The sequence below is a fragment of the Drosophila miranda genome, chromosome 3 (assembly GCF_003369915.1).
Source record: "Drosophila miranda strain MSH22 chromosome 3, D.miranda_PacBio2.1, whole genome shotgun sequence".
Classification (NCBI taxonomy): domain Eukaryota; kingdom Metazoa; phylum Arthropoda; class Insecta; order Diptera; family Drosophilidae; genus Drosophila; species Drosophila miranda.
The window spans coordinates 3427183-3448503 of NC_046676.1; the positions used below are offsets into that span (position 1 = coordinate 3427183).

The 21321-nt window shown below is 41.1% G+C and overlaps 2 protein-coding genes and 1 long non-coding RNA gene across 4 annotated transcripts; 1 reads left to right on the top strand and 2 right to left on the bottom strand.

Moving 5' to 3' along the window:
• Positions 1 to 227: 227 nt before the first annotated feature.
• LOC108160666 lies at positions 228 to 1791 on the top strand. The gene is made up of 3 exons (XR_004472560.1): positions 228 to 317; positions 1446 to 1528; positions 1605 to 1791. It is a non-coding gene; the product is annotated as an uncharacterized LOC108160666 (long non-coding RNA).
• Positions 1304 to 8824, bottom strand: LOC108160663. 2 transcript variants are annotated; one of them, XM_033392168.1, is made up of 5 exons: positions 8779 to 8824; positions 2043 to 2064; positions 1749 to 1984; positions 1585 to 1695; positions 1304 to 1526 (listed from the first exon to the last, which is right to left on the bottom strand). In XM_033392168.1, exons 1-5 carry the CDS (start codon positions 8796 to 8798, stop codon positions 1391 to 1393), a joined length of 525 nt encoding a protein of 174 aa, XP_033248059.1. In that variant the 5' UTR covers positions 8799 to 8824; the 3' UTR covers positions 1304 to 1390. The 2 variants fall into 2 exon arrangements, with proteins under 2 accessions (XP_033248059.1, XP_017150295.1); XM_017294806.1 differs by lacking the exon at positions 8779 to 8824 and adding an exon at positions 2167 to 2189.
• Positions 8825 to 18218: 9394 nt separating this feature from the next.
• Positions 18219 to 20656, bottom strand: LOC108160435 (zinc finger protein DPF3). Its single transcript, XM_017294443.1, has 3 exons — positions 19975 to 20656; positions 19471 to 19740; positions 18219 to 19410 (listed from the first exon to the last, which is right to left on the bottom strand). The coding sequence occupies exons 1-3, from the start codon at positions 20423 to 20425 to the stop codon at positions 18608 to 18610; spliced, it is 1524 nt and encodes a 507-aa protein (XP_017149932.1). The 5' UTR covers positions 20426 to 20656; the 3' UTR covers positions 18219 to 18607.
• Positions 20657 to 21321: the final 665 nt, after the last annotated feature.

The window sequence follows — 21321 nt, forward strand, 5'->3', positions numbered from 1 at the left end:
TATTTTCCCTATGACCACATCTACCAGATTGCCGAATCTGGATCAGATCGGGTCATTTTTATAGCCAAAAAGAACAAATCAATTTGCAGTGGCTACGCAGCGCCCGACAACACGTTCAAACTGATTTTCTGTCTCTCTCGCACGCTCTCTTTGTCGTGTCGCTTAATATTAGCGGCGTCTGCCGGAGAAGAGCCATACTGACTAATTATCGGGTATAAATGTAGAGTTGCGGTCTCCGCAGCAACTCACAACGTTCCCCCTCGTTTTCTTCTTGAGTTGTCAACTTAAACTTCTCTCGAAAACTATATATTTTAAAGGTATAAATCGCCGTATACATCCAGCGTGGATGGGGCATTGGTCCAGGGAGTCGGAAAAATTACCTTTCGGAACCAATCGTAAACAAATTCGAGTTAACGTTAACGATTTAACGTAAGCACGCGCATGAGTTTTCTCAATTCAACTTGACAGAAGTACTGATCAGTCGCACCAAACTTAAACTTGATTTTTTCAATAGTTTTCCAGGAATCTTTAAATCTGGCAAAGAGTGAAACGTTTGTACCTGATGTACATAGCTTCGGCACATGACTCAAATGCTGCCCGCAAATTTCACTGCTGTCTTTATTATAATAGTTTCTCTAGGCGGAAGGTAGCGCCCTGTAGTTGTCCAGAATTGGACACAGTTGTATCAAAACAGGCGTTTTTAATTTGATCAACTACTCCCAATTTCATTCCCATTCACACATGCATTTTGGGTAGACGAGGGTGGCAATTCGGTATTTTATACCCGATACTCAAAATGAGTGTTGGGGTATATTAGATTTGTGGTGAAAATGGATGTGTGTAACGTCCAGAAGGAATCGTTTCCGACCCCATAAAGTATATATATTCTTGATCAGCATCAATAGCCGAGTCGATTGAGCCATGTTGATACTCATTTTGAGTATCGTGTATAAAAAGACCGAAGACCAGAGTAATAGAAACAAGATAGCAAATAATTAGGAGAGAGGAGAGGAACACATGCAGGCGGAGAGTGTGGAACAGGGTAAACAGGAAGAAGATGATGATTATGGAAATGAAGCAGATTTGCACACAGACTTTAAATGAAGACCTAAAAAATTGGTATACAATTAAAAATTCTTTGCGCACATATGCCACATCTCTTAGCCAAACAACAATTGTGAGAAATGCGCAGACTGTTTTGCTGATCCAACAATTCCCCTCCCTCCATTAACCATTAAATCCATCTGTCACTTTTGTGAACAGCAATGTCAAAAAGAGAGAGAGGTATTACCATATGTACATATGCATATGTGAACGTCTTTGTTCTTTTCCTGGTTTACTTTTGAATATTTCGGATAATTACATTAGTTTATTAACATTTCATGCGAACTTAGATTTTCAAGTTTGCGACATGCGAGACCCAATTAATCAGATCTATTTTGCAGTCGTACCGTCGGCAGTTTGCTTTCTCCGCAAATATGAAATCATGCGCTATATCATTTTTAGAGTTCAAAGTAGATGTGGGACTGTAAGTATAAATATAATTTTCAGTATTAAAGAATCAATTTAGTAACTAAAACGCACCTTAAAACTAAATGAATCAGCTCAGCTCCAACACTGAAGTCCTTGGAAAATCCAATTCTGTTGGCATCACAGATGGCTTGTAAAAGACACTCATGCCCATTGTAGCCGTAACTTTAATAATAAAACCGGATTTAGCACATGTACATACGATTATTACAACATACCCGTTAAGTAAATACTCAATAAAAGCGTATATATTCCAGCGTAGCTGTGTGGGCTTTTGGTACATTTTCCTTTCTTTTCCAGCATTTATAAACTTATTGTGGTTATATTCGGGCAAAAAAGGGTTCTGGCGAAAAACCGTAGCATTATAGGGTAGATGAAACTCGGCTTTTAATACGTAGCCGACGGTGAGCGATTCATAGTCGAGATTAGCTGGTATGCCTATTCCAGCAATGAACTAAAACAATTTTGATAAAAATATTTATTCTTAAAGTGAAGTCTTTAACATACATTACCTGATGTCTAGTTGGTGCTTGCCTTGGGAATATTAGGAAACGTTTAGCTCGTACATGCATATCAATTTTTTGGGTTTGAAACGTTAAAATTAGACATATTGTTAAGACTATAGACCAAACACACCTATTCATTTCGCTGACAGTACTATAACTGACCTCAGAAAGATATTTCAAGTCAATATACATACTTTTTTTAACAATTAGCATACTGCAAAACTGTGAAGAAATAACCAGGCTACAGTATTATTGCAGTTGTTAATACAAGTCGTCAGAATTCGTAAGTATTTGTAACTCTAGTGGCTCTTTCAGATGTACATACATATATACATATCTGGCGATGCTAATAGCTGCGCGGAGAGCCTAGCAGCCTATGTAATAATGGAATGCGGGGCATCGTAGTGGAACGCGGGTATCGCCAGGGCCGACTGCTGTGCCGCGTGACGAAGATGCCAGAGATCTAGAGGATCCCGATCACGGACTCAGCTAAGAGGACTTCAGATCGAAGCTTAAGGCTCTAAAGAAAACTATCAAGAGGAGTAAGGCTAAATAATTCCTAGAGCTATGCGACGCTCTCGATGCCGAACCCTTTGGCGTACGAGATGGGAGGCAATGCACAAGAAAATACCAACGAGCCCAGTGAAAGCTACCGTCCACTCGCCTCACAGCCGCGAAGGCGAGAACCTCACCAACACGAAAGAAGTGTCCAAGTAATTGCGAAGAAGTGTCCAAGTGCCCACGAAAGAAGTGTCCAAGTGTCCTCGAAAGAAGTGTCCAAGTAATTTCGAAGATCAAGGCAGAGAAGGGACTTGGCATTGATAGAGGGCCAAATCACACCCAAGAAACCATTATCGCAGCCCATCTAATCGTCTCTGTTTAGACCAACGCATCATGGGTCTATGTAAAAATCACGTGCATTTGGATCTGACAGAGGCTGGGAATCATTCTAAAGCCATTTAAAAAAGCCAACGATTTATCGAACAATCGCTCCTTGTGCATGCTGGGGAGATATTCGAGCGAAAAATACGCAGACGTGTCCATATTGCCACAACTGCAATCTTCATCTGCACTCTATGCTTTAAGGAGCGAGCTATTGAGGCGCGCACGGCGAGTTCCGCTATAACAGCCGAAAACATCATCAACTGAAGGCCGTCCAGGGAATGGCACTGGGTGTCGGCGATTGGAGACGATAAGCTGAGCGGAAATAACAGATTTCGCCCTGCAAAGTAATGCGGCAGACCTTCGAACGCGGATCCTCCCACACCCTTCAACAAAATCAAACTGACCTGGAACTCAGAGTAGGAGATTGTTGAAGTTCCGGCTGAGAAAGTTATCTGCAATATGCAAATCACTTATACCTCCAGCTCAGTTTAGACTTATAAAGCGAGGATCGACCACCACAAATTTATTAGAGTCCACCCCTCAAAGAGTCCTCTTCAAAAACTCCCTCTCTTCACCAGTCAAGGTTACTGAAGAGTAGCACAGGGCAGCCATCTATATATCGCTCTGATCGGATTGAGTTTAGAATTGATTGATCTAGAATATTAAAATATAGTCCATCCCAAATTTCAGCTTGATTGGTTAAAATTTAAGCTAACAATAAATAGTTAACCGACAGCTTTGTTATTATATTAAGGCATTATTATTATTCAGGTGATATTGACTATTCTTTTATGACGTTTAGAAAATTCTGAAACTCATTTATTATACCCGATACTCAAAATGAGTATTGGGGTATATTAGATTTGTGGTAAAAGTGGATGTGTGTAACGTCCAGAAGGAATCGTTTCCGACCCCATAAAGTATATATATTCTTGATCAGCATCAATAGCCGAGTCGATTGAGCCATGTCTGTCTGTCCGTCTGTCCGTCCGTCCGTCTGTCCGTCTGTCCGGTGTCCACACTCCTGTGATATCGGACCTTGACCGTTTCGTGTCAATCTGGGGCATCCACAAATCTCAGAGACTATTAACGCTAGAGTAACCAAATTTAGTATCCGCACTCCTGTTAGATCTCACTATAAAACGTATATCTCAAAATTTCGCCCCAACCCCTTCCGCCCCCACAAAAGACGAAAATCTGTTGCATCCACAATATTGCAGATTCGGGAAAACTAAAAACGCAGAATCATAGATAACGACCATATCTATCAGATTGTTGAATCTGGATCAGATCAGATAATTTTTATAGCCAAAAGGAACAAATCAATTTGCAGTGGCTACGCAGCGCCCGACGTCACGCTCAGACTGATTTTCTGTCTCTCTCGCACGCACTCTTTGTCGTGTCGTTCAATATTAGCGGCGTCTGCCGGAGGAGAGCCATACTGACTAAGTATCGGGTATAACTGTAGAGTTGCGGTGTCCGCAGCAACTCACAACGTTCCCCCTCGTTTTTTGCCTAGTATTTGGTTATAGTTTGCATAAGTTTAACATCACGTTCGGCTATATCATTAACCACTTTTAAATGTTTTAATATATCTAAAGCATTTTGAAAATCTTCATTACTATGCCATTCTGAAGAATCTTCAGTTAAAACACGTTTGGAAATCATAAACATAAAATATTAAGCAGAAATAGGTATCACAAAACCAGATAGTCTCTTTGTAAGGTTAGGTTAGGTTGAGGCGGCTGCCGGGCTCGCTCGGAACCCGTCACACTTAGGCCGGTTTCGGCCCGTTTTGATACCGCATAGGATCATTTCCTTCCTGCGTTGTGAGACTTCCTGTCAGCAATTATCCCATCCAGATGCTCTCACAAAGTTCGCTATCCTCCTGGGACATAGTTTGGACATCTCTGAGATGTCGTGTAGAAAGGCTGAGCCCAGGTGCTGTAGTCTTCTTCTGCTGAGAGCTGGGCAGGAGCAGAACAGATGTTCCACTGTCTCCTCCTCTTCCTCGTCTCTACAACTGCGACAAAAATCGTTATGTGGGGCCCCCAGCCTGTTAGCGTGGGTGCCTATTAGCCAGTGTCCCGTGAGGGAACGTGTGACTACGCTGCACCTTTTCCTGCTTAACTTGAGGAGCTCGGAGGTGCGCTTCATGTCCATGGTCGGCCATGTTTGCCGAGTTGTGCGACATCGTGGCACTGTTTGCCACATATCGTTTTTTAGTCGCTTGTATTGCTCCCTTATAATGAGCTTACAGGTGGCCATTGGCATACAGATATCCTCCTTGTCTTGGAGAAGGGGGATTGTAGTGCCAGATCTGGCCAGCTCGTCCGCTATACAGTTGCCCTCGATGTCCCGGTGGCCCGGGACCCAAATCAGGCTAATAGCGAATTGCTGAGCCATCTCGTGCAGAGATTTGCGGCAGTCTGCCACGGTGGCCGAGTTCGAGGAAATCGCGCTTAGCGATTTGATCGCAGCCTGGCTGTCGCTATAAATGTTTAGCTTGGTTGCCGTGACGGCAGCCGCTTGTAGGCAGTCTAGAGCCTCCCTGATTGCTATGACTTCCGCTTGAAAGACACTGCAATGATCTGGGAGTCTGAAGGAATGCCTTATGCTTAGCTGTTCAGAGTAGATTCCCCCTCCGACTCTGTCGTCCAGCTTTGATCCATCTGTGAAGATGTTTATGGCCCCATCTGGGCCTGGGAGTCCCTCGAGCCATTCGTCTCTGTGAGGGATGATTGTGTCGAAGGGAGTGTCTGTGTACTCTCTTGGAACTTGGTAGTCTGTTTTTGAGGGGACGGTACTGCTATTATTTAATATGGCTGAGTGACCTATACACTATGTCACCTATTGATCTGAGTCTCTTAGACGTATTGCTGCTGCTTCTGCCAGTTCCTTTCCTGCGAGGTCAAGGCTCTGTAGGCATAGGATGGCATTTAGCGCATCATTTGGGGTGGTGCGAAGAGCTCCGCTGATGCATAGGGCGGCAGTCCGCTGGACTTTGCCCAGTTGCTTGGTGATCGCCCTTTTTGATAGGGCCGGCCACCACACCGTAACTCCGTAGAGTAGTATTGGTCTAACTATAGCTTGATATATCCATTGGACTATGCTTGGGATCATACCCCATCTTAGCCCAATAGCTTTTTTGCATGTGTAGAGTGCAGTCATTGCCTTCTTCGCTCTGTCTTTGACATTCAGGTTCCAGCTAAGCTTCTTGTCAATTACCAACCCTAAGTAACTGGCACTGTCGCTAAAGGAGAGCCTGCATCCTTGTAGTATTGGAGGGTTGAGGCGCGGGACCTTGTATTTATTTGTGAATAGTACGAGTTCCGTTTTTGAGGGATTTATTCCCAGACCGCGCGATTCTGTCCAATCCGACAGTTGCGCTAGCTTTGTGGACATTAAGTCGCACAGTGTTTGGGGGTATTTCCCCGAGAAGATAATCGCAACGTCGTCCGCATAGGCCACGACTTTGCAGCCCCCCCCTTCTAGGTCACATAGAATCTTGTTGACTGCTATGTTCCACAGAAGAGGAGACAGGACATCACCTTGCGGGGTGCCTCTGTTGACATACCTTGACTGGGCGGACGATCCCATCGATGATGTCACCGTCCTGCATGTGAGCAATTGATCAATGAGCATCACCAAGTGACGGTCCACCCCCAGGTCAGTCAGGGCTTCTGTAATGGCGCCCGGTACAACGTTGTTGAAAGCTCCCTCAATATCGAGAAAGGCTATGAGTGAGTACTCTTTGTGATGCAGAGATTTCTCTACCGCTGAGATCACTTCATGAAGAGCCGTTTCCGTGGATTTTCCTTTCCGGTAGGCATGCTGTGCGCCTGACAGCAACTGAGGGTGTATAGTTGTCCTCAGTTGCAGCCCGACGAGTCTCTCAAAGGTTTTGAGGAGGAAGGACGATAGGCTGATTGGTCTAAAGTCTTTTGCAGCTGAGTGCGAGGCTTTCCCAGCTTTGGGAATGAAGACTATCTTTGCCTTAAGCCATGTTCGCGGGATTGTACCCACAGCCAGTATCTTCCTGAAGATACCTTGTAGCCAGTTGATGGCCGTATCCCCGGCCTTCTGAAGTTGGGCCGGGATTACCTGGTCTGGGCCTGGCGATTTCAACGGGTTGAAGCTGTTTATTGCCCAGCTTATGTTACGTTTTGTGAGGATGTGATCCATCGAGGTTACCGGTCCCTCTCCTGGAAGATGTGCCGTCTCGATGGTTGTGCACCCTGGAAAATGTGTGTCTAGTAGAATGTGCAGGGACTCCTCACTGGAGTTAGTCCACGTGCCGTCATTCCTTTTAAGATACCCTACCGAGGGGTTAGTTTTTGAGAGAATCTTGCGAAGCCTTGCGGCCTCTGACGTTTCCTCAATTTCCGAGCAAAATTTTTGCCAAGAGGCCCTTTTTGCTTTCCTTGTTTCCTTTTTATATAGTGACAGACTGATTTTGTAGTCTGCCCAGTGGCTCTCCTCGTTCGCGCTTTTGGCCCTGTTGAAGAGAGTCCTGCAGCTTTTACGTAGGATGTCTATTTGTTTTGACCACCAGGGGGGTTTCTTTTTCCCCCTAGGTTTGCTAGAGGGGCACGCTGCCGCGAAGGCTTTGTTGCATGCCTCTGTGAACCTGTTCACTAGGCGATCTAGGTCGTCTTTTGTGTCAGGGCATGATGGTGCTTTGGAGGGGAGTAAGTCCTCCAGGGCTGAGCTATATTTTTCCCAGTTGGCTTTCCTGGGATTAATATAGTCCTTAGGTTTCGGACACTCGAGGGATAGTGTGGTCTCGATGTATCTATGGTCAGAGAAAGAGTGGTCATCAAGGACTTGCCAACTCTTGACTATGTCTAACAGGTTGGAAGACACTAGGGTGATGTCAATAACCTCCTGTCGATTTTTAATTATAAAAGTGGGGTCGTTGCCCCGATTACAAATAAATAGATTTGAGTTAAGGATGAAGCTGAAAAGTGACTCACCCCTCTCTTTGTAATAAACATTGGAAAATTATTTTATTTAAAAATTTGGCGTTTTGCAGAAGTTCTGACATCATCATGGTCAACACAAAGTGCCAAGAGTTGCATCGCCATTTTTCGCTTCTCCATGAAAGTAACTTTATCGTCAAACAATGCAAGTGCGATATTTTCATCCGATAAATAACACAAAAGTTGTCGGACAGAATTTCGCTGCCGTTGCAAGGGAAGTTCTTGTACCGAAAAGTAAAAACGCAACCATTCATATGTAAGGTTTATTTGTGACTAAAAAATGCTCTGCTCGCAGGCAGATAGAGACCGAACGAAAGGGAGAACAAAAAGAGAGATAAGAGAACGTCGTTTCGTTACGTCTCTCACTCCATGATGCAATTGTACGTCTACATATTCATATGTCTGTCAATACATGCGTGCATTGCTAGAGATGGTCATTCTTCAACAAAAGGCTGCAAGTATTTTTTTTTTTTGATCGACGTTTGCCATTTTTGGATCAAATTCTTTATAGTTGTACATTTTGCGCATAAATTGAAAGTTTATAAAAGCTCTATAAAAATAGAAACGTCGCTCAAATATTTTTCTTCTTGAGTTGTCAACTTAAACTTCTCTCGAAAACTATATATTTTAAAGGTATAAATCGCCGTATACATCCAGCGTGGATGGTGCATTGGTTCAGGGAGTCGGAAAAATTACCTTTCGGAACCAATCGTAAACAAATTCGAGTTAACTCTAACGATTTAACGTAAGCACGCGCATGAGTTTTCTCAATTCAACTTGACAGAAGTACTGATCAGTCGCACCAAACTTAAACTTGATTTTTTCAATAGTTTTCCAGGAATCTTTAAATCTGGCAAAGAGTGAAACGTTTGTACCTGATGTAGCTTCGGCACATGACTCAAATGCTGCCCGTAAATTTCACTGCTGTGATGTCAGCATGGGAGGTATAAGAGTCTTTATTATAATAGTTTCTCTAGGCGGAAGGTAGCGCCCTGTAGTTGTCCAGAATTGGACACAGTTGTATCAAAACAGGCGTTTTTAATTTGATCAACTAGTCCCAGTTCCGTTCCCATTCACACATGCATTTTGGGTAGACGAGGGTGGCAATTCGATATTTTATACCCGATACTCAAAATGAGTGTTGGGGTATATTAGGTTTAGCTATCCTCCGGCAGACGCCGCTAATATTACACGACACGACAAAGAGTGCGTGCGAGAGAGACAGAAAATCAGTCTGAGCGTGACGTCGGGCGCTGCGTAGCCACTGCATATTGATTTGTTCTTTTTATACCCGATACTCAAAATGAGTATTGGGGTATATTAGATTTGTGGTAAAAGTGGAAGGATGCAACAGATTTTCGTCCTTTGTGTGGGCGGAAGGGGGTGGGGCGAAATTTTGAGATATACGTTTTATAGTGAGATCTAACAGAAGTGCGGATACCAAATTTGGTTACTCTAGCCTTAATAGTCTCTGAGATTTGTGGATGCCCCAGATTTTCGTCCTTTGCGGGGGCGGAAGGGGGTGTGGCGAAATTTGGACACGAAACGGTCAAGGTCCGATATCACAGGAGTGTGGATACCAAATTTGGTTGCTATGGCTCTTATAGGTTCTGAGATCCTTGAACTCATATTTTGCAATTGGCAAAACAGACCATGAAACCTGTGTGTTAGAGAGAGACAGAGCGAGAAAAAATGAAATTGTTTTCTTGATTCTGGCTATAATAATTATACGATCTGGTTGAGATTTTACACTCTAGAACATATAGTCATCCTCTACGATTCTGCGTTTTTGGTTTTATCGTATTATCATTTTTTTTAAAAATGGGGATGCCACAGATTTTCGTCCTTTGTGGGGGCGGAAGTGGGCGGGGCGAAGTTTTGAAATATTTTTGTAGCAGTGACATATCACAGAAGTCTGGATCCAAAACAACGTTGCTCTAGCTCTTATAGTCTTTGAGCACTAGGCGCTGAAGGGGACGGACAGACGGACGGACGGACAGACGGACAGACAGACAGGGCCCAATCGACTCGGCTATTGATGCTGATCAAGAATATATATACTTTATGGGGTCGGAAACGATTCCTTCTGGACGTTACACACATCCACTTTTACCACAAATCTAATATACCCCAATACTCATTTTGAGTATCGGGTATAAAAAGAACAAATCAATTTGCAGTGGCTACGCAGCGCCCGACGTCACGCTCAGACTGATTTTCTGTCTCTCTCGCACGCACTCTTTGTCGTGTCGTGTAATATTAGCGGCGTCTGCAGGAGGAGAGCCATACTGACTAAGTATCGGGTATAAATGTAGAGTTGCGGTCTACGCAGCAACTCACAACGTTCCCCCTCGTTTAATACTCTAAACTTGTAATTGCACATTAATCTGAAAAGTTGAGTGTTAACTATTTGTTGTTAGCTTAAATATTAAATCAAAATAAAAAAAAAGTTCAATCTGATCAGAGCGATATGTAGGATAACTGCCATAGGAACCATTGGCCAAATAGCGTGTTTTTGAACTTTGACCTCAAGTCGGCACTTCTAAACGTTGTCAAATCAGTCTGAAACTTTATATTTTATTGTTTTATAACAAAAGGAACATTTTTAGACCCTGAGAATTTTGATTCCGACACATTTTTTTTCGCCGAAACAAATAAGCGCAAGCCTAGTAAACACATTTCATCGTTCTAGCCCCTATACCCGGTGCCCCTATATGCGGTGGTTCTCTTGAGAGAATTACCCTGGTGGATGATCGCGGTGTTATATTAGACGCCAAGCTAAAGTTTTCTGAACACATTTCTAACATGGTAAATAAGGAAATGGTCGTGCTTGAGTTTATAAAGAGGTGGTCAAAGGAATTTGACGACCCCTATATAACAAAGACTCTTTATATTTCGGCTATACACGGCTCTTGTGTATGGCGCCCTCAGTACAAAGTACACCAGGACCGCCCAGAAGTTTGGGGATTCAAGTTTGATATTGACATCTCATCCTAATAGATTGCTATTAATATACCTTTCATCTTTCATAATAGCAGAAAAAAGGTTAGTGTTATTTTTGTGCACAACTTGATCAATGGTGACGTAGATAGCCCTGGTTTGTTAAGCCGCATAAACTTTACGATTCCAATTAGATCCATTATAAACTAGAAAGCGTTGTTCCTTCCATTTTGTGGATTGAATTATTTCTTAGATGAATCGATTAGGATCTTATGCTTGGATTATAATTCCCTCTACCATATCCACCACTGATCCCCTTCCTCTTATTAAACTACTAATACTCACACACCTTTCTTGTAATTAGTAATTATATTTGTATTTTGAATGCATGCTTAGTTCTTTTGCTAAGTTTAGTTCTAAGTTCTAATAGCTATCTTTCCTAAATGTTCGTGATCGGTTCGGTTATCGCGTCGCACGTCATGCTGCAGCGCATCTCGGTCGGTTGGGCGGCAGAAGGGCTGCGCTATTGCCTGGGATCCGCGCGTAATAGCTTTTTTCGCGTTGGATGCCAAGCAATTTAAACATCGGTCAAAGAAAATAGGTGTAAGAAAATGATACAAAAATACGATCGCGGAGCTTCAAAAACTGCATATAACATCTACAGAGGTTACGTATAACGGATATAGGAAATTGAGCACGAAAAAAAGCATTTTAATCGACGGTACCCATAACCCATTATGGGTTTAAAACGAGCTATGCATATGTATGTGCAAATGAATATTTGTGCATCATACATATAAATAAAACGGACGAGGGGGAACGTTGTGAGTTGCTCTCGCTCTTATAGTCTTTGAGCACTAGGCGCTGAAGGGGACGGACAGACAGACATGGCTCAATCGACTCGGCTATTGATGCTGATCAAGAATATATATACTTTATGGGGTCGGAAACGATTCCTTTTGGACGTTACACACATCCACTTTTACCACAAATCTAATATACCCCAATACTCATTTTGAGTATCGGGTATAAAAATTACTTTTCATTATAATAATCCATCCAAACATAACATTTCTGAAACAAAACGTTTTTAAATAAATCTTAAAGAAGACGACAATTATGCCAAATGGCAGTTCGTGGAACAATTTTTATACCCGGTACTCGAGAACTTAGGGATATATTAGTTTTGTGGTGGTATATAAAATAAACATGCATATTCTTGGTCAGCATCGATATGGCTATGTCTGTCAGACCGTCCGAGCTAGAGCAACCAAATTTTGTATCCAGACTCCTTTGATATCACACTGTTACATACATGCTATATATGTATTTCAAAATTTCGTTCCGCCCCCACAAAGCACGAATCAGACAACGTGAAAAAGGTTTAAATAAAATGAGTGGGGCAGCATTAATTTTGAAAAATCGGTAAAAATATGCATCCAAGTTCAAAAATGAACCGATGAATACCAAAATAAAGTCAGTCTAAGATCAGATTCGGTCAGAAAAAGTTAATGACTCGCAATAAAAACTTCTTTTAGGTAGTAACAGAAAAGAACTGAGAAGACAGCGTACGAATGTGACCGAGGAAGAACGGGAATCCGTACGCGAGAGAAGTAAACTTAAAACACAGAGAAATAGCGGGATCCACTGGATTTGAAGGGGAATTCGGCAACGGAAGCGGGATATTGGGAAACTCAATATCGGCAAATCAAAAAATATTTTATACCCACAGGTATTGCATTTGAAAGGTTTAGGGTTTTGTTCATTTCATATCCGTTCTAACACAATGTGCGTAGCGTGGCTGGGCCCGCTAGTATATATTTTAAATAATTTATTTTTTTTATTATTAATATTAATTAATTAATAATAAATGTGGATTCTATTTTATTTCGCCTTCTTTTTCATCTCTGTCAGCAACTGTTCACCGACTCTTCACATGAATAAAATCATACGAATTGAATCTAGCTTATTGAACAACTGTACAAACTGATCGGAAAGAACACATTCATGAAACGCACAGTTTTAATGATTTAAAATCAACAACGCACAAAAATACATACATATGTATGTACATACATATTTTCCGATTGAACGTGAACGGTAAATATTCAAGTATTGTTCATGTATGAAAGTTTGTGCAATCACCCATGCCGTTCTTCGATTTGCATAGAAATTCAATTTTTGAAATTCTCAACTATAGTGTTACTGTTAAGAACTATGGAACAATGTTTTATGTATATGCCTGAAGAATTGCATAATTTATTGATTATGTAAAAAATGGAACTCTATACTATTTCTTGTAAATATGCATACATTTTAAATAAAAAGAAACTAGAGACAATGAATGGACACAAGTTACTTACAAACAAATTTTCAAAGCTGCGCAGAATACTTAGTAAAATACTTGAGGACTTCACTTAGGCATAGTTAGTTGTACAAATAAAAATTGATACACGTAAGTAAAACAAATACCTAACTTAATAATTAAATTAAAATCCTGGCTTAGATATTTATGACGCGACTAAATGAATGAGGACTCGCAGTTTTGCATCTCCAACTCAGCATGGATTTATAAGGCGGCGATCAACCACCACGAACTTGTTAGAGTTTACCTCTTTCATTATTAAAGGCTTTCAATGTAACTTACAGACGGATGTTATTTACACCGACTTTAGTAAAGCATTCGACTCTGTAAACCATTCCCTTTTAGCGCATAAACTTGACCTTTTAGGGTTTCCGCCCAACCTCCTGAGATGGATTTCTAGCTATCTTTGTTCTAGGTCTCAAAGAGTCCTCTTCAAAAACTCCCTCTCTTTCCCAGTAAAGGTTTCTTCGGGAGTACCACAAGGCAGCCATCTAGGCCCCTTACTCTTCACACTCTTTATTAATGACTTACCTTCAGTATTAACATACTCTCGAGTACTTATGAATGCGGATGATGTTAAACTCTGTGTCCAGTACAAGGACATTTCATTTCATTCTCGCTTGCAATCCGATCTCAATAACTTTCAGTCATGGTGTTGTGCAAACTTGTTACACCTTAATGCCTCGAAATGCAAAGTTATGACATTTCATCGTTCTAGCCCTTTGTTGGCTCCTTACACCCTATTTGGTGGTTCTCTTGAGAGAATTACCCTGGTGGATGATCTGGGTGTTATGTTAGACCCCAAGTTAAAGTTTTCCGAACACATTTCTACCATGGTAAATAAGGCCATGAGCGTGCTTGGGTTTATAAAGAGGTGGTCAAAGGAATTTGACGACCCCTATATAACAAAGACTCTCTATACCTCGCTTGTTCGTCCGATCTTAGAATACGGCTCCTGTGTATGGTGCCCTCAGTACAAAGTACACCAGGACCGTATAGAATCAGTACAAAAAAACTTTTTACTCTTTGCTCTGCGGGGCCTTAACTGGGATGCGGGTGTAAGACTCCCATCTTACTCTAGTAGACTACTATTAGTAAACCTCCCATCCTTAGTTAACCGTAGAAAAATGCTTGGTGTGATATTTATGCACAACTTGATCAGGGGTGACATAGACAGCCCTGATCTGTTGAGCCACATAAACTTCACGATTCCTATTAGACTGACTAGAAATTTTATACCGTTGTTCCTTCCACTTTGTAGATCGAATTATTCCTTGCATGAACCGTTTAGGGTCTTATGCTCGGATTATAATTCCCTCTACCATATTATATCCACCACTAATTCTCTTCCTCTTATTAAATTATTAATCCTTACACACCTTTCTATTAATTAGTAACTGTAGTGGTATTTGTACTTTGATTGCATGCTTAGTTTCTTAGTAAGTTTAGTACTAATTTTCCTCGAATGTTAGTCTAATAGCTATCTTTCTTGCATGTTCGCGTTTGGTTCGGCTACGCACCGCGCGTCATGCGGCAGCGCCCCTCGGTCGGTTGGGCGGGAGGAGGGCTGCGTTTTGCCTGGGATCCGCGCGTAACAGCCTTCTGCTGGTGTCACACGGGCCACTTGACGGTGCAGTAACTGCATCGCCTCTTGAAAGATGCAGTCATTGCATGTCAACGTCCACACAAAAAAAACGGACGAGGGGGAACGTTGTGAGTTGCTGCGGACACCGCAACTCTACAGTTATACCCGATACTAAGTCAGTATGGCTCTCCTCCGGCAGACGCCGCTAATATTAAACGACACGACAAAGAGTGCGTGCGAGAGAGTCAGAAAATCAGTCTGAGCGTGACGTCGGGCGCTGCGTAGCCACTGCAAATTGATTTGTTCCTTTTGGCTATAAAAATTATCTGATCTGATCCAGATTCAACAATCTGATAGATATGGTCGTTATCTATGATTCTGCGTTTTTAGTTTTCTCGAATCTGCAATATTGTGGATGCAACAGATTTTCGTCCTTTGTGTGGGCGGAAGGGGTTGGGGCGAAATTTTGAGATATACGTTTTATAGTGAGATCTAACAGGAGTGCGGATACTAAGTTTGGTTACTCTAGCGTTAATAGTCTCTGAGATTTGTGGATGCCCCAGATTGACACGAAACGGTCAAGGTCCGATATCACAGGAGTGTGGACACCGGACAGACGGACAGACGGACGGACGGACAGACGGACAGACAGACATGGCTCAATCGACTCGGCTATTGATGCTGATCAAGAATATATATACTTTATGGGGTCGGAAACGATTCCTTTTGGACGTTACACACATCCACTTTTACCACAAATCTAATATACCCCAATACTCATTTTGAGTATCGGGTATAAAAAACGGAAAATGCTATTTGGAGGCATAGGTAGTATGGGGTTGCCATTTTCCCACAAGTTATGGAAAATTTGCGCACTACGGAAGGGTTTTGGTTCAATTGGTCAATGTAGGTGCTAAATAATTTATTGTAATATTGGAAAGAAGTTTTCAATGTTCAGAAGGAGTAAGAAAATAGTCTTGATCGGAAAAAGAAGAGAATATAATCATTTCGTCATATTTTCTATTAAAACTATTCTCAGCTCAGAATCTATCTGAATATTTTTTACTTCGAATTTGAGCCGATCGGATCAATAAATCATAATGAATCTATACGAACCAAATGTTAAATGTATGACTAACGAGGGGGAACGTTGTGAGTTGCTGCGGACACCGCAACTCTACAGTTATACCCGATACTAAGTCAGTATGGCTCTCCTCCGGCAGACGCCGCTAATATTAAACGACACGACAAAGAGTGCGTGCGAGAGAGACAGAAAATCAGTCTGAGCGTGACGTCGGGCGCTGCATAGCCACTGCAAATTGATTTGTTCCTATTGGCTATAAAAATGATCTGATCTGATCCAGATTCAGCAATCTGATAGATATTGGTCATTATCTATGATTCTGCGTTTTTAGTTTTCTCGAATGTGCAATATTGTGGATGCAACAGATTTTCGTCCTTTGTGTGGGCGGAAGGGGGTGGGGCGAAATTTTGAGATACACGTTTTATAGTAAGATCTAACAGGAGTGCGGATACTAAATTTGGTTACTCTAGCCTTAATAGTCTCTGAGATTTTTGAATATCCCCAGATTTTCGTCTTTTGTGTGTGGGCGGAAGGGGGTGTGGCGAAATTTTGAAACAAACTCGTCTCGGTCCGATATATTAGGAGTGTGGATACCAAATTTGGTTGCTCTAGCTTTTGTAGTCTCTGAGATCTAGGCGCTAATGTTTTACTCTAAGCAAAGCCGCCTATGCTACGTGTGTGTTAGAGAGAGACAGGGCGAGAAAAAATGAAATTGTTTTCTTGATGCTGGCTATAATAATTATACGATCTGGTTCAGATTTTGCACTCTAGAAGATATAATCATCTTCTACGATTCTGCGTTTTTAGTTTTCTCGTATCGTCGAAATTGTGGATGCCACAGATTTTCGCCCTTTGTGGGGGCGGAAGTGGGCGGGGCAAAGTTTTGAAATATTCTTGTAGCAGTGACATATCACAGAAGTCTGGATCCAAAACATCGTTGCTCTCGCTCTTATAGTCTTTGAGCACTAGGCGCTGAAGGGGACGGACAGACGGACAGACAGACATGGCTCAATCGACTCGGCTATTGATGCTGATCAAGAATATATATACTTTATGGGGTCGGAAACGATTCCTTTTGGACGTTACACACATCCACTTTTACCACAAATCTAATATACCCCAATACTCATTTTGAGTATCGGGTATAAAAATTACTTTTCATTATAATAATCCATCCAAACATAACATTTCTGAAACAAAACGTTTTTAAATAAATCTTAAAGAAGACGACAATTATGACAAATGGCAGTTCGTGGAACAATTTTTATACCCGGTACTCGAGAACTTAGGGATATATTAGTTTTGTGGTGGTATATAAAATAAACATGCATATTCTTGGTCAGCATCGATATGGCTATGTCTGTCAGACCGTCCGAGCTAGAGCAACCAAATTTTGTATCCAGACTCCTTTGATATCACACTGTTACATACATGCTATATATGTATTTCAAAATTTCGTTCCGCCCCCACAAAGCACGAATCAGACAACGTGAAAAAGGTTTAAATAAAATGAGTGGGGCAGCATTTATTTTGAAAAATCGGTAAAAATATGCATCCAAGTTCAAAAATGAACCGATGAATACCAAAATAAAGTCAGTCTAAGATCAGATTCGGTCAGAAAAAGTTAATGACTCGCAATAAAAACTTCTTTAGGTAGTAACAGAAAAGAACTGAGAAGACAGCGTACGAATGTGACCGAGGAAGAACGGGAATCCGTACGCGAGAGAAGTAAACTTAAAACACAGAGAAATAGCGGGATCCACTGGATTTGAAGGGGAATTCGGCAACGGAAGCGGGATATTGGGAAACTCAATATCGGCAAATAAAAAAAATATTTTATACCCACAGGTATTGCATTTGAAAGGTTTAGGGTTTTGTTCATTTCATATCCGTTCTAACACAATGTGCGTAGCGTGGCTGGGCCCGCTAGTATATATTTTAAATAATTTATTTTTTTTATTATTAATATTAATTAATTAATAATAAATGTGGATTCTATTTTATTTCGCCTTCTTTTTCATCTCTGTCAGCAACTGTTCACCGACTCTTCACATGAATAAAATCATACGAATTGAATCTAGCTTATTGAACAACTGTACAAACTGATCGGAAAGAACACATTCATGAAACGCACAGTTTTAATGATTTAAAATCAACAACGCACAAAAATACATACATATGTATGTACATACATATTTTCCGATTGAACGTGAACGGTAAATATTCAAGTATTGTTCATGTATGAAAGTTTGTGCAATCACCCATGCCGTTCTTCGATTTGCATAGAAATTCAATTTTTGAAATTCTCAACTATAGTGTTACTGTTAAGAACTATGGAACAATGTTTTATGTATATGCCTGAAGAATTGCATAATTTATTGATTATGTAAAAAATGGAACTCTATACTATTTCTTGTAAATATGCATACATTTTAAATAAAAAGAAACTAGAGACAATGAATGGACACAAGTTACTTACAAACAAATTTTCAAAGCTGCGCAGAATACTTAGTAAAATACTTGAGGACTTCACTTAGGCATAGTTAGTTGTACAAATAAAAATTGATACACGTAAGTAAAACAAATACCTAACTTAATAATTAAATTAAAATCCTGGCTTAGATATTTATGACGCGACTAAATGAATGAGGACTCGCAGTTTTGCATTTTTCGGAAACTATGAGCATTTGCATTATTCCATTCGTGATTGGAATCTGTAATTATCGTTGTTTATTTGTTCTTGTGAAATTCTTCCATGCAAAGCTTGCAGCTCCAAGATCCTTCTGGTGGAGTAACAAGAGGTGGTGATAGGCAATACATGTGATATCCGCGATCACAATCGTCGCAGAATAAAAGCTGATCGTCATTATCAGATGTCCCACAAATAGAGCAGTACTTGCATTCTATGCATTGCCAGCGATACCGTTTAACTGATATTATCATATTTGCTGTGAACTGTAGGCACGATGGATGACCAGAACGACCACAGTCGGAACAGGAAACAAGCTCCTCCGGCATATTAGTTTTTTTGTTTTCGCGCTGATCGCCCAAGCAAAAGTCACAGTATGGAGATGGTTGCGCCACTTCTCGTTCAACACGTTGTTTGAGTTTTTTAGGACTAGCGACAGACGCCACCACTGGCGCTGGTACTGTTGGGTTAGCCGCAGCATAATTAGGAGGTCCAGCAGAGACGTTGGATGTTGCGGCTATGCCCATCCCTGCAATTCCAGCCATGGTTGCCAAAGGAATCGAGTCATTGGAAGCTCCTGCATCACTTAAAGTCTTGTCGTAAGATGAAGCAATGTTGGTCGGCATTACCAGAGCCGATTGGGAGGTTTCATCGTTAATGGGAATGGGCGATGCTGAGTTTGAATGCGATGTATAGAGTCCTGTGGCTGCAGCAGCTGCCGTGTTAGCTGCGTGGGCAACTGCTGCTGCAGCGGCCGCTGCAGCTGCAGATGTGTTTCCGCTATTTCCACCGCCTCGACGTCTCCGATCGGTTTCCCCATCAGCAGTGTTTTTGCGACGACTGCCTGCAAAAATAATCACATTCAGAGATCGTAAAGTCCAAGGTCATGAAATTAGTTACTTACCACCGCCTTTGCGACCACGCTTAGGTGTACCTTCTACATTTGCATTGGACCGCCGTGGCCGTGAGCTCCGCTTGCGTTTTCCCCTATTACTGTAAGACTCATCGAAATCGTTATCAGAATCAAAGTCATCTTCATATTCGTCGCCGCCATGATGATAGTGGGAAGAGTCTATCTCGTCGTGGAACCACTCCTTTTCGGCATTTGCATGTGAATCTTTACTATCATTGTCTCCCGAAGCACCCATAGAATTGCCGTCCGTAGCAGCAATAGCTGAAAGAAAAAATTAATATAATAGTCGAGCGTAGTTTTAAATCATGCCCACACAAAGTGCATTATTTATTGATTCACTTTAACCTGTGAAACCGCCAAATGCTCAAATATATAGCATTTGGATTTGTATATTTTACAAATTTCACCAAAATAAAGTGACCATCCTAATGATATTTACAACGTGAACAACTAAATTTTTATTGATTTTTGAAACGACTTTAGATAGTCCCTTACCAGCACTTTCAGTCTGATGATGGTCACGTACACTGACTGTACATGTTGGTACATGGTGGTGGTGATGTTGTTGATGCTGTTGGTGGTGGGAGTGGGAAAGGTGGTGCTCGCGGTACTGATAGGCACGGTAGCTATGATTTGGGTTTAGTAAATACTGTCGCTTCGGCTTACGCCAACGAGTTGATGGGTACGTATAAATCTGTCCATGGCGGAATCCTGGCATACGCTGTTTCTTTTTCATGAAGAGGGCACAGTGTGTCTGCGCAACACCGGTCTGGGGGTCAAGAAATGGCATTCGAAGACGTCTTTCGATACAAAGTCGCGTGTTGAAGTTCTCGCTATTTTCTAGTATCTCCTTATACCTTTCCTTGTCGTTCAGAAAGTTTTGGATTCTCTCAAAGTTTCCAATGTTTACGACCAATGTTTTTTCAATTTCCGAAGCGGAAGCCATATTGATGCGGTTGATGTCGGCGTGCGAGCCTTCGACCAGTAGAAAGAAACTAAGTATCGCGAATTAAATGAAATAATTTATCTCAAACTTTCGGCAATCATTAAAAAAATTGGTTTGATTTAAATGCAAAAACCACGCATTTTTCCCAATTGTATTCGTATGTACAAACAACTTTTTAAAGTACAAAACAAAGGGACGGGACGCAGAACGAACACACACAAACAAATTAATATTTTCCCGAAGTGGCAACAATACGTTTTTGGTATTCGGATTTCTTACGAATTTGGTATTTAAACGAAATAAATACCGCGACTTCAAGTAACAACAATAATATGGGGAGGCCCGTAATATGCTTAAAAATCGGGTTCGTCATCAGTTTATGAGAGTAAATGAATGCAAATTTAATTTAATATGATATTGAAATTAAACACGGTGCACCATCTTTTACTGCGCTATGTAAACTTTTCGAATGACTTTGACATTTGTGATACGATTGACATGAGTAGATCCCTTTGGAGACGCCAATTAAGTAAAATTTAATTTTTTACATTAAGAACATTTTATTTTGAAATGCATAGATTACTTTTGCACATTAAACATTTATAAATTTGTTAGATTTTTTTTTGTATAGATTTCGTTTTTAAATTGTGAGGTCATTAAATATTTTCTATTTATATGCATAGACATTAAATATTATTTTTAAATAGTCTTTGACCAAGGATATTCTCTGTTAAAAATGCAGATCTGCCAGTTGGAAATACGTATAGATATACGTATTTTATATGGCCTAAGGAATCAGGAAAACGGAGATTATAATGTAATATTTTGTGCTACTTAGTTTATTTATTTTCTTCTTACATTGCCTCTTTGGTATATCACTTAACTAATTTTTCGAC

Excerpts from the sequence above, each read along its gene's own strand:
- LOC108160663 (XM_033392168.1), bottom strand. The coding sequence starts at position 8,798 with ATGTGCCGAAGCTACATCAG. Across the intron at positions 1,985-2,042 it reads AAGCACCAACTAGACATCAG|TTCATTGCTGGAATAGGCAT; the intron begins GTAATGTATGTT and ends AAATTGTTTTAG. Across the intron at positions 1,696-1,748 it reads ATTGAGTATTTACTTAACGG|TTACGGCTACAATGGGCATG; the intron begins GTATGTTGTAAT and ends TTATTATTAAAG.
- LOC108160435 (XM_017294443.1), bottom strand. The coding sequence starts at position 20,425 with ATGGCTTCCGCTTCGGAAATTGAAAAAACATTGGTCGTAAACATTGGA. Across the intron at positions 19,741-19,974 it reads TCATCAGACTGAAAGTGCTG|CTATTGCTGCTACGGACGGC; the intron begins GTAAGGGACTAT and ends TTTTTCTTTCAG. Across the intron at positions 19,411-19,470 it reads GCGTGGTCGCAAAGGCGGTG|GCAGTCGTCGCAAAAACACT; the intron begins GTAAGTAACTAA and ends TTATTTTTGCAG.